Source organism: Chroicocephalus ridibundus, chromosome 3 (genome assembly GCF_963924245.1).
Source record: "Chroicocephalus ridibundus chromosome 3, bChrRid1.1, whole genome shotgun sequence".
Taxonomy (NCBI): Eukaryota; Metazoa; Chordata; class Aves; order Charadriiformes; family Laridae; genus Chroicocephalus; species Chroicocephalus ridibundus.
The window spans coordinates 48,193,705-48,206,233 of NC_086286.1; the positions used below are offsets into that span (position 1 = coordinate 48,193,705).

The 12,529-nt window shown below is 40.5% G+C and overlaps 1 protein-coding gene across 1 annotated transcript in view; it reads right to left on the bottom strand.

Moving 5' to 3' along the window:
- Nucleotides 1-12,529, bottom strand: part of DISC1 (DISC1 scaffold protein) — a 209,641-nt gene that overhangs the window by 48,110 nt on the left and 149,002 nt on the right. Inside the window, 1 exon segment of the mRNA XM_063329039.1 lies at nucleotides 1,590-1,650. Within this exon segment, the coding sequence (XP_063185109.1) occupies nucleotides 1,590-1,650 (61 nt within the window).

Here is a 12,529-nt window from a genome sequence, read left to right on the forward strand (position 1 = left end):
GAATATTGGCAGTTCAGCATGGAAATTTCTCCCACAAATAGCAGAAAAAGGGAAAAAAGCATGCTGCAAGCTCATTAACAGCATCTATGAAGACACAAAAAAGTGTGTTGCAATTTATGACACCGATGCAGAGAAGTCCAGGTAGACAACCCAAAAACTATACAAAAAAGCATAAATAAATTAGAAAAAGCCACAACTGCAAATTCTATCTCATAAATTCTCAGAAAGAGAAAAAAGTCCATACAGATTCTCCAAGTATTTAATTGTTAAAGAGAAATTTACTTCTTTCTGGGAGCCTGATGTGTCAGTTAAATCCATACAGCCTAGAGAAGCATCAATACACATTGTTATACCTTATATTTCATTTTTTTAATAAAGAGTATGTTTTTCAAAAAGACAACCCACAGAAAGTTCTTAAGACTCATTTTACACTGATGGATTCGAATATATGGAGTTTAAATGTTAGTATGGTGGGATTAGGCAGGACGCAGACACACAGCTTGATCTTTGAGGTCTGTTTCAATCATTTTTCACTTAGTGCTCTAAATTAATTTTAAATTTAAGAGTTATGAAAAATAAATACTTCTGTATTCAAAAGTATGAGGGAGCAGATCTAAAGATCTAGAATCCGTTCTTTATCAATACAACACAAAATAATGAGGGCAACAAGTTTATTAATTATACATGCTCAGTAATAGAAAAGGAAGCGACATTAATTTGGTGGGTTGCATTTTATCAAGACACAAACTCCAATTACTTCCCATGAAATCTCTTTTCCAATATAAATATACTTGTGCAAGGCAAAGGCCACTATAATAGAAGATTCCACTGCAACAGCAGAGCAACCTTTACTAACCATATTTCAAGAAACAGCCTAAAACTTGAGGGTGATCTAGAGTGCCCTTCACGCAGTAAGGAAATGAAAAATAAATGCCAGCATTTGTTTAGGGAAAAAAAAAAAAACATGCCTAAAAATAAATAAATTCTGCATTAGGATTCAGTTCTTAAAATATCCCCATTGTTGTCTTGGTTTCTATTTGCTTTCCACAATCCCTCAAAATGGCATTCTTTCAGAACTCTTATATAAAGAGTCATTACTTGTTAAAGATGTCCGGAATTCTGGTAAGGGATCCCTTGGCTCAGCTCAGAGTTGGGTTTTCAATAGGAACAGAGGGGGAATTTTTCAACCAGCTGTCACATCCCCAATACTTCAGGGCTGGTGGGTGTTCAGGAGCTCACACCACGGATTACAGCACCTGCAGGCAGAGCTGGAGCAACGCACACCAACCGCACGCACGTTCCCTTTTCTCTGGCCATACCAACACCGCTCCAGAGCAGTCCTACACACTACAGAACACTGTGATTTCTTTCTTTTACCTGCATCCATTAGCAGGCCGGTGGCAAAGCTGCTGAACATAGCCATGAACAGAGGCCTTAACAAATAACACTTACGGGATTTACAACTTTGAACTAGTTTTGGCATTATTCTAATGCAAGTTCCAAAACATTCCCTAACACTATTATGCATGTCAATGCTGCATTAACAAGCATTTTTAAGTTTTCAAAGGTTTCCATGATATCATCCTTACCTATGTAGTTTATCCTCCAGGACCTCCATGTACTTTTCAGCATTTTCTTTTACACTGGTCACTGTAAAAGAAAACTCAAAGTTAGGTAATGGCATAACTGTACAGTTTTGGTTTTGTTTTTTAAACGAACTCATCTCTTGCCCACAAATTTTACATGTATCAGTTAGAAATAAGAATTCCATTAATCTCTTCCCCATTCAAATTACAGTGTGGGTGTTTTCTCCCTTTTTTTCCCCTTGAAAGTCTATTGTATCTGTATTACATTAATAAATCCAATAATTAATGCACTGACCGCTTGGTTGTGCCACAAAAACTGTGAGACTAACAAAGGCACAGTTTATAGAAGTTTCCTCCTGACCAAAAAGTTTCCTCCTGACCCAAAACCAAACAAAATCAAAAACCACACACACAAAAAAAGAAAGAAACCCCACTAAGCTAGGTCCTCCCCTTTACCTTCAGGAGAAGCAGGCAAGCCTAACCAATTTGTCAGTTCATGCACAAGAGTCCTTTAAAATGTTATGAATCTTGTATCAAACTTCTGATAAAACTAAAACACTATGGAACGGAACAAATTAGCACTCAAGATTGTTATGAGATTTAGGGGTGTTTTCGGGGTTTTTTTTGTTTGCTTGTTTGTTTTTTAAACTTGGGATCTAGATATTGCCTGTGTATGAGTCCCTACAACTTCTTCACTCAGAAGAAACTCCATTAAACTACCTACTGACCATAACATACAATAATAATGCTATTCTTTTTGATGACCCTTTGCATTCCATCATGGGTACAAATGGGGGCTCTTAGAGGATAATAATTTTCATGTTATGATAGTTTTTCATAATTTTCACATTATGATAGCTTTTTTCCCCTCCCTAACAGTTGCTTGCCATCTCCAAGTCTGGTAGGAGTTTTAATCAGTTGTTCCCTTTTAAACTCTTAACTCGTACATCAATTAAATACATATTCTATATGAAGATGCATTCTACAAGAGCATCACTGTTTTTATGGGCAAAGCTTGCTACACGGATCAGGTACCCTGTGAATTTACCCATCCATCTCCCCCTATCTTGTCCTACAACACAATGTCTCCAAGCACAGCTTAAACATATCAAATGCTTCATATTTCTTACTTTCCCCTTTTATTTTCTGTATTTTTTTATTTATTTCACAAAGTAGAACATCACACACTAAGGCCTAACCTGAAAACTCAGTGTTAACCTAATCAGCTGTGCTAAAGTTGTGTTCACACACACAGGAGTTCACTAACTGATGCCACTTGGGTAATACCCATTAGCAGCAAGCATCAGGGTCAATGTAACATTGACTGTCTGCAGGTGGTGGTGTTCACCTGGTCACACAGCAGTCACACATCACCGAAGCAGTCTGCATTCCAATAGCAAATATAGGACACATTTTGCAAAGCTGATTTACTTTTTCAGGTTTTTTTTATTTATTTTATGAGTTAGTGTATTAGATCAGCAACCCCACCCAAAAAAAAAACCCAACAACAAAACAAAAGCCAACAGAAAACCCACACATAGAAAAAAAAAAAAAAAGGACCCAGAAAGCAAAAAAACCCACCAAAAACCCCAAACCCAAAACCAAACAAACAAAATCCAACCAAAAAACCCCAAATCCAAAACCACCACAAGCCTAGTACTCTGGAAAGCACCACAATTTTGTTCATAACATCTTTAATCCAGGTTCACCATCAGAACAGGTTCTGCAACACAACATCTTGAGCCAGGGGGATTCATTCTGGAAGATTATATTGTACGTAGAATTACAGAATTGTTTAGGTTGGAAAAGACCTATAAGATCATTCAGGCCAACTGTTAACCTAGCACTGCCAAGTCCACCACTAAACCATGTCCTTAAGTGCCATGCATTCGTTTATACATTCACAGACACACCTCACCATTAGAGGAGTGCTGGTGAATGCTATGGAAAAGGTTATATAAGGATTTTTGCAATGGCACTGGAATTAAATAAGTTTCCTTAGCTTGTAGGAGTTTTATAACAACTACAGGGCTTAGTAGAAGTTCCTGGCTTCCTTACCATGCTTTTATTCCTACGCTTCCTGTGGAACTGCGGAGAGCCTCTAAGACTGCAAGTCTTCCTTTAATGACGCACTACAGTTTTATATAGACTACCACCACTTTTTCCAACCTCCCTATCCGTCAATCCCCAATGCGCTGACCTGAGGTCCAGTGCATGCTTTGATAGCAGAGAGCTTAAAGGTGGATGGCTGCTGTACTTCCCCTTCTCTTGCCATTGTCGTAATATCATTCAACAGGAGATGTTACAACTCAGGGGCTTATTCTTTTGGATAATGAAGTCAGCAGATATTATTAATTTTTGGAGAGGGATGAGAAGAGGTGGAGAATCTGTTTCACACCCACTTTGTTTCTAACCGATATAGTGACTTCTTATGTTACATGAAAGATAAACCTTGCTTTCAATTTCTCCTGCTGTGCTTGTCACTTTTTAATTGGGTATGATCTGATAGAGTAATTCGCACTTTCACAGTTCAGTCCTGCCCCTACATGCAATTTTACAATGCCCTTGAAGCACACAGCTTAATGTATCAGCATTATTCAATGACAAAAAGTAATGGACAAGAATACACCACTAGTCAAAAGTAGGTCAGTAAAAAGCTAACACTCATTTGGAAATCACCTCACATCACTAAACCCCACTCTCTCCTGTCAAATGTTTTAACTACATTAAAAGAAATGCAAACTTTGCTGCTGAAAGAGAAAGCTATCCAGACTAGCTTTGTCTCCTTGCTGCCTTCTGCATGTAATTGGAAGAGCTGTGACCTGGAGATTTTGCTGGAAGGAAAATACTGCTTAAAAATCCGATGGAGCTTACTTCCCTCGTAACAAACTGCAAGCAGCATCACAACAAATACACAACTACTTTCAGCCTTTTAGATCATCCATTTGAAACAGAAGACAAGCAACAAATTAGCAGGTTTTTTTGTTCTAATTTAATGAATCTATTCACCATCACTTCAAAGCAAAAAAATGCAAACAGGAAGCTGTGCGTGCCTTCAATCTAGCTAAGTACTAAATGACAGAAAAAAAAAGTAATAATAATTTATGAGATTCTTTTCTGCATAAATATGCCAAATGGTTTATTTTTACATCTAAGTGAATGGGATTGCTTTTTTCATCAGCTCTCTGAGGATTTACTTGCTTAGCTCATATTGGCCGTGAGGGGAGTTATTAAAATAAAAAAGTATAAATACTCATGGAATATCAGACACCAGGGTTTTCGCTAAGATTAAAAATAGACTCTTCTTGTGCAGCTTAATTGAAGAAAAGTGATTCAGCATTTCTTTCTTTTATTTTATCATATATTTTTCTTCCTGCTTACAGCAACAAAGTCTAGTCTTGGAATCAGTCCTGGTCAGACAGAGCTGAGGGGCAACACCGAGCTCCTGGGGTGGCCTTACAGTTGTTACAGAGTGTAAGGCTGCCATTTTAGAAGCTGAATAAATCTCTTTCAATAACTAGTCTACATAGAGTTCTTTTAAAATAACATCACATGTTGTTTCTCATCTGAAAGCAGCCCTTCCTAACAAATATTATTTGAGCCTGCACATAAAGGTGTATCATCATTTTTATTCTTCATTCTCGGCCCTCACAAATTGAGCTTACAAAGACCTAGGACAAGACTCAGGACAAAGACTTGCAAAGACTCAGGAGAAGAGGCAATGGGCACAAACTCGAGCATAGGAAGTTCCATCTAGACATGAGGAGGATCTTCTTTACTTTGAGGGTGGCAGAGCACTGGCACAGGCTGCCCAGAGAGGTGGTGGAGTCTCCATCTCTGGAGACGTTCAAAACCCACCTGGATGCGTTCCTGTGCAACCTACTCTAAGGTGACCCTGCTCTGGCAGGGGGGTTGGACTAGATGATCTCCAGAGGTCCCTTCCAACCCTATGATTCTATGGACCCTGACATATGCTTTGCATTCGATGATCAATATTTTCAAAAGATTTCTAAATCTGCGTATCTGACTGGAGACACCTTGAACCAAGTGTCCATATGGAAGCTCTGGATGTGGATGCTTAGCACTTCGGAAGAATAAAAATTGCACTGTGTGCCTCAAAAAATTGGCAGCCAGTATCACAGCAGTTTTTAAGTGCCAGTCTACAGGTCTACAGTTCTCTAGCAGACTAGCAATCCACATCTTAAATCCCAGAGATACAAAGCCCAAAGTTAATTTTTTGCCTTTCATTTTAAAAGACTTTTTTTTAATCTTCACACACACTCCCCTTTTTTCCCCTTTTTTTTCTTTTTTATTTTTTTCTTTTTTTGTGGGGTGCATAGCGACACACATTTTGACACAAAATTAAAGGTTGGAACAGCCTCAATGGCTGCTAGCCGATCTAGACCCAGCATGAAAAGAACTGCCAGACGTTACCTGCCTGCACAACAAACCTGAAGCCTATACAATTAGCCTCTCCGATCCACAAGCGTTACATTCCTTCTCAAATACTGTATTAGTCAGGTAAAGCAAAACTCCCACTGGCTTCAATGAGATTTTTGGCTGACTTAAGGATCTAGGATGAGACTTGGTTCTTAAGAATGATATAAAAATAGAAGTAACTGCATGGACATGCTTTGATCCACCTGGGGTAAACTCTAAGGTTAGAATTGTGTGTAAACAAGGTTGACAGATTGCTTGTCCTGTCGCTATTTTATTTTTTAAATGTGGCAAATGTGCTGCATTAATGTGTGAAATTGTGGTCTGAAAAACTGCGGAAAGGCTTCAATATATTGAAAGGTTAACTTGAAAACCCAGTCAAATTTCAGAGAAGACATCTCAGCTGCTCAACTACATGCCAAGATGATTTATCAAGCCCCAGTAACAAGACTGGATTACAGAATGGTAAGGAATTTTGCATCTTGCAGACAGACAGTGGAAAAACCCAAAGAACAAGCTCTGTGTGAAGGACAACTGCCCCTCTCCACTGAATTATTCCCAGGGAACTCAAGTAAAAATAAGAGAAAAGGCCAGGATTAAAGAGAAGAAAATAGGTGGCTCAATAAAAGCGTACTCCAAAAAAGCTAACATTCTGGGTCAAGTCAACCAACCAAATTCTATTCTGCTTCACTGACTGTCTTCCAGTGATAAAGTAAATATTGAGATACATAGTTACTACCTGTCTCTTCCAGCAATCATGCTTTGTTCTAAGGAATGTGCTAATCCTCTAAATATCACTGCAGAACAGCACAAAATTAGCCTGGGGAAACTACTCCCACCAGAGATGAGGTGGCCAAAATTTAGGGGGAGTCCAACGGACTGGCTATTCTGTGAATAGGAAGACTACATAAAGGTGAAGTGAAAAGACAAAAATTAGTACCGAACATCTAGGAAATTAAGCCACATGTTTAAAGACATAATTTAGTCTTACTTGATGGAGTTGAACATACTATCTGCCTAATTGGAGAGGATTCCGTAACTCAACCACAAGGTTTTTTCCTCCTGAAAACAGCTGGCCTGGAGATCAGGATACTGCCCTGCCACTCAAATACAAAGCTGTGCTTTGCAGTGACGTGCCACCAGCGGGTAGTTCAAGCACAGCAGTTCTGCTGGGTCCGAGTTGTGTGAATGCAGCGTACGGGGCTCCCAGACAGCCTCAGTCCCTCTGGATGGGAGAGAGTCTGCAGCAACTGCTGGGTGATTTGGTAATGTCGATCTTATAATCCCATCCCACAAGAGGACAGGGGGCTTTCAGAGATCTAATGTCAAATGCCACGCCACTGCTTTCGCAGGTCTCAGAGGGATGCAGTATGTTGCATCTTGTCTATATGAAGATTTCCACTACCAGTTTCAGTTGACTCTCCAGCACTAGACGGTCAACTGCTCCAATACCGTAGGGCAACTTTTCCGATATAAAGAAACAAAATATTAAAGGCTCTAGCTTGAACATCAGTGTCTTAAAATATTTTGCTCACTCGTACATTTAAAATCTTATAGTACGTTGCCACTTCATGCCCTCAATCTTTATAAAAATGTGAGAAGTAATAAAAATATATGAGGAGTAATAAAGAAATACAAAACTGGCAGAACACAGGACAGCATAGCATTTTCCCACCTACACTGCACCGAACCAGGAAAAGAAGACAAGTACAGAGTGAACAATTCATCTTCCTCAGGAAGTTCCCTTTGGGGTTGTTGATACAGAAGGTCTACTGTTAACCTTCTCTCAAACACATGGGTACATCCTGAACAAGAGGAAGAGTACAGTCTAACCTCTAGAAATGATGGGAGTGGGTGGACACCGCAATACCCACGACAACAAGCTTTCTCTCTTTAGAAGACCCCAGAAAGGCCAAGTACCAGCTAATTTTGAGAGATGGCAGCGTTTTTTCACATAGCAGAAGCAGGCAATGAACATGCTCCATCTGCTTGTCTCTCTGCATAGAAGGCCTCAACATATTTATAGCCAGCTTAATTTGTAAGCCTTGGTGCAACGATGAATTTGAGCCTGCAACAAGTCAAGCGATACCTTGCCTTTGATGTAAAAAAGTTACAGCTAAACATATATAGTATATAGAAACTACTGATTTTAACAGAAGCCATATCCTGCCCTCAAGTTAGATGTCAGGGCACATATAAGGTATAGAAAAACGCAGTGTGAACAGAAGTTTGACAAAGAAATAAAAACCAGAAAACTAGACCTTATAAAGAGAAATGACAGGAGGTGCCAGCAGCTCTGCCTGTAACAACTTACAATTCTGTCTCCCTGGGCATGGCACAAAAGGTCTGCAAGGCAGAAAAGGGGTGGGGGGAAACCACCCTGCATAAAAAGGCATATTTGAAAAAAAGACGTTCCCAGAATTTACCTCCTGAACCTTCTTCACTGTATGTGGCACTTTTCATCTAAAGTGACAGTTCAAGTTCTGTGATGATTAATTGCCTAAATTGAAGGGAATTACCATACCACCACAGGTTTTCTAAGCTTCTTTCAGATTTCTGTAAAATCTGGTGAACCAGACACACAGCAATTCCTCCCGTGCTACACGCGGGAGACAGTGGTGGGGGCGGGGGCCGGGGGGTGGGGAAAGAAGGCAATTTACTTACAGTAAGGCAATAAACTTACAGTAAATAACCTACCTTTAAAAAAAAATCCACTGAAATTTTATGAATTGTTTTATTATGCAGTATCAAAGCAAGTATATTGCTTCTAAATTAAAGGGGCTGTAGGTGAAGTGTTGGCCGAGCAGTGACCAGAGCACTGGAGTTACATGACAATGGACCTGCCTTGATATTTTAAGAGGCTACACAAAGTGTAGGGAGGGGTTCTGAAGAGATTAGTGCAAGACTACCCACCTGTCCAGCCACAGGTCTGGAGCAGCCTCCAGGCCTTCCAGTTTAACCTTCTCTCCCATGTGTACCACTTCTGCAGTCACCACCGGCCAGGCGCAGAACCCCATCACAGGTTTGGTTGCTTTTCCACAGATGACTCCAAAGTTATGAATGCTGTGTTAGGGGGGTACCAAATGGTGCCTTAAACTGGCTGCAGATTTGGAGAAAACTATTCCTGCCTCTTCATGCGCTTGGCACTGGATGGCAACATTCTCACTGGTGGGAAACCCCAGAAGCAAACTCTCTCTCTGCTTTGCACTGCTGACAAAGAAGCCAGCTTCCCCCAGAAAGGTTTTCTTCTTTGCAGATGGGCTTTACTTTATTCAAAATGAATTGACAGATGAAGCTGTGTGAATTTTTTAGCTCCAGCGTGACTGCACAGCACCATTTCTGGAGTGATGCTGGAGATCCAGCTGAACTATTCTATTCTATCCAGACTGAGAACATCCTCAGGGCAGGAGTCTCCTGAATTCTCCCACAGGCAAGGTGAGGGTTGAGTTTATTCTCCCATTCCATCACACAGATGATGTGTGATCCTCCCTCCTAACAGTTTTGCTAGCTTCTCTGCAGCCACCCAAGTCACTGTTTACCTAGAACATTATACAATCATTTATCAATGCACCTTAGCATCGAAAGTATCATATTCTGTCAAAAAAAAAAAAAAAAAACATGAGGAAGTTTCCCTTTCATCTTCCATTCTTATTTTTCTTCCATTCTTCACTGAGCAACTGGGGAGAAATGAAAGGGAGGGGAGGGGTAGAGACAGAAGTCTGTCGACATTCTCCTCACGTTTTCTTTTACCTGTTTCTCCTCTCTGTATGTTTGCAACCTATTACTTCCATTCTCTGCTGCCCATCTGTTCAGAACCCCCCCCCCAAAAAAAGAAATTTTCTTTTTTCTCATTTCTCGTCACAAAGCAAAGCCTGAACATCAAGGAGAGCCATGTGTCCAGCTCGGCCTCTGTGGATTGTCAGCAGTCAAAAGAGATCATCTGGAAACCATTACACAAGCTAAAAAGGCAACCAGACTCGACAGGCGCATAGGCACCAAAAGAGTTCAAACTTGTGACTCGCATTGCCCCAAGTTTTTCCTGAAAGTAAGATTTAATTTAACACTGTTAGATAAACCAAAAAGACCCAGAATGAGCCATTTCTACAGCTATCCAAGAGAAACAACAGAATAACTAGGCTTTCAGCAGGAGCTAAGCTCCATGACAATAACTGACAACAGCTAATGCCTATATTACGAAAAGGCGCAACAGTTCAAACTTCTTTTTGTCTGAGGAGACAAACTATAAGACAATTTTTGCCTTAACTGTATACCTTATGGCTAATAGATCCATAGACCATCAGACTTATGTCACAGCCATTCAACAACATCGGGGCTTCTAAAATTCACAGTAGCTGTTTTAAGTTCTCCCACAATGGCTGTTTTGCTGAACTTTCAAGTATTCAGTATTACACCTAATGTTTTAGTACCTGAATTGCAACCAAAAATTATATTGAATTAATAACCCACTTTGGCTTTTTAATTTAAGGTCACAAAGGAAAGATGGTCAAAGATTTCTTTGAATCACTCTAACCCCTCCAGACATTTTTTTCAAAAAGGACTCTGCAAAGTTTCATGCTAGTCTTAACATTTCTAATTCTCTTTTCTCCAGCTCAACACGTTGGCTAGTCAAGCTACACAAATCAGCAAGACCCCAGGCACCTATGGAGAGAGAGCCCTCAGCCAGAGGATAAAATACATATTGTATTTCAAGAAATACAATTATTTAATGCAGAAGATGTTTATGCTCAACACTTCTTTATGGAACAAAAACACAGCACTGCAGCACAGCCAAAAAAAAAAAAAAAAGAATTGGAATTTGCTCCCAAATGCTGCCACAGAATCTGGCTACTAAAAGAGATGAAAGGGAGAGCTGAGTACAAGCACAAAAGCTTTGAAAAGCAACAAAAGAGGAAAAAAAAAGGTGTTAAAAAAAGGACACTGACAAAGGAAAGTGACAAACACATATCTTCACTCCAGTAAAACAAATGGCTGCTAATACATCAGTTCTTGAGAATATTTTAAAGAAAGCAAAGCAGAGCTCAAAGGTATATACTGATGGTTAGAAGTAATACAAATTGCAATAGCAACAAGAAAGAGGAATATTCAGCATTGCAAGCTATTTTTTAACAACCTTGAAATGACATCAAATGAAGCAGTAGCTTCCTGTACGAAAGCTTACAAATGATAACTGCAAATAGCACTAACTTGCGTTTTTGCACTGCTGTTCTCTCCAAGGATCTAGAACAGGTCTTCAAACTACAGAGAAGCAGCAATTTCATTTTTGAAAAATAGCTGACAATGAACAGCGATACAGAGAAGCAAAGTGTCCCACATAGTCCGATACACTGCAGTTTTCAGAAACCCTTTGTAAACTACTTGACTGCCATTGGCTATGCCAGGCATCTTTTCTGCAATGCAATTACAGGGCTTCTAAACAAGAAAAAATGTGAAGCTGCCTAGCAGAGAGCTTGAGCAGAGCTTGTTCTGTGGCCATGTCAGGTACAAGGAGTAGAGACAGCCACAAAAGATCACTTTCCTTAATAATCTTTGCCCTGTACTCCTCCTGGCATTATCCTGGATAGGCTCAAGAAGTGAGCCCCTGTGAACCTCATGAGGTTCAACAAGGCCAAGGGCAGGGTCCTGCACCTGGGTCAGGGCAACCCCCAGAATCAATACAGACTGGGGGAGAAGGGTTTCAGTGCAGCCCTGCCAAGAAAGACTGGGTGTACTGCTGGATGAAGAGTTGGACATGAACAGGCAATGTGCACTCATAGCCTACAAAGCCAACTGTATCCTGGGCTGCATCAAAAGAAGAGTGGACAGCAGGTGGAGGGAGGTGATCCTGCCTCTCTACTCCACTCTGGCGAAACCCGACCTGGAGTACTGCATTCAGCTCTGGAGCCTTCAGTACAGGAAAGACATGGACATATTGGAGCGGGTCCAGAGGAGGGCCACAAAAATGATCAGAGGGCTGGAGCACCTCTCCTGTGAGGACAGGCTGAGAGAAGTGCCCTTGTTCAGCCTGGAGAAGAGAAGGCTCCAGCAAGACCTTATTGCTGCCCTTTCAGAACTTAAAAGGGGCTTCCAAGAAAGACGGGGACAAACTTTTTATCAGGACCTGTTGTAATAGGACAAGGGGTAACGATTATAAAGTGAAAGCAGGTAGATTCAGGCTAAATATAAGGAAGACATTTTTTACAATGAGAGTGGGGGAACACTGGAACAGGTTGCCCAGAGAGATGCCCCATCCCTGGAAAACATTCAAGGTCAGGTTGGACGGGACTCTGAGCAACCTGATCTAGTGTAAGATGTCCCTGCTTATTACAGAGGGGTTGGACTAGGTGACCTTTAAAGGTCCCTTTCAAGCCAAACTATCCTATAATTCTATGATTATGCAGCCTGCACACAACTGCTTATGAGTTTCATTAAGCCCATCAATAATATTTGGCTATACTTGACATATCAACATAAACATCTTGCTTTTGACCATGAACATGCAGTGATGC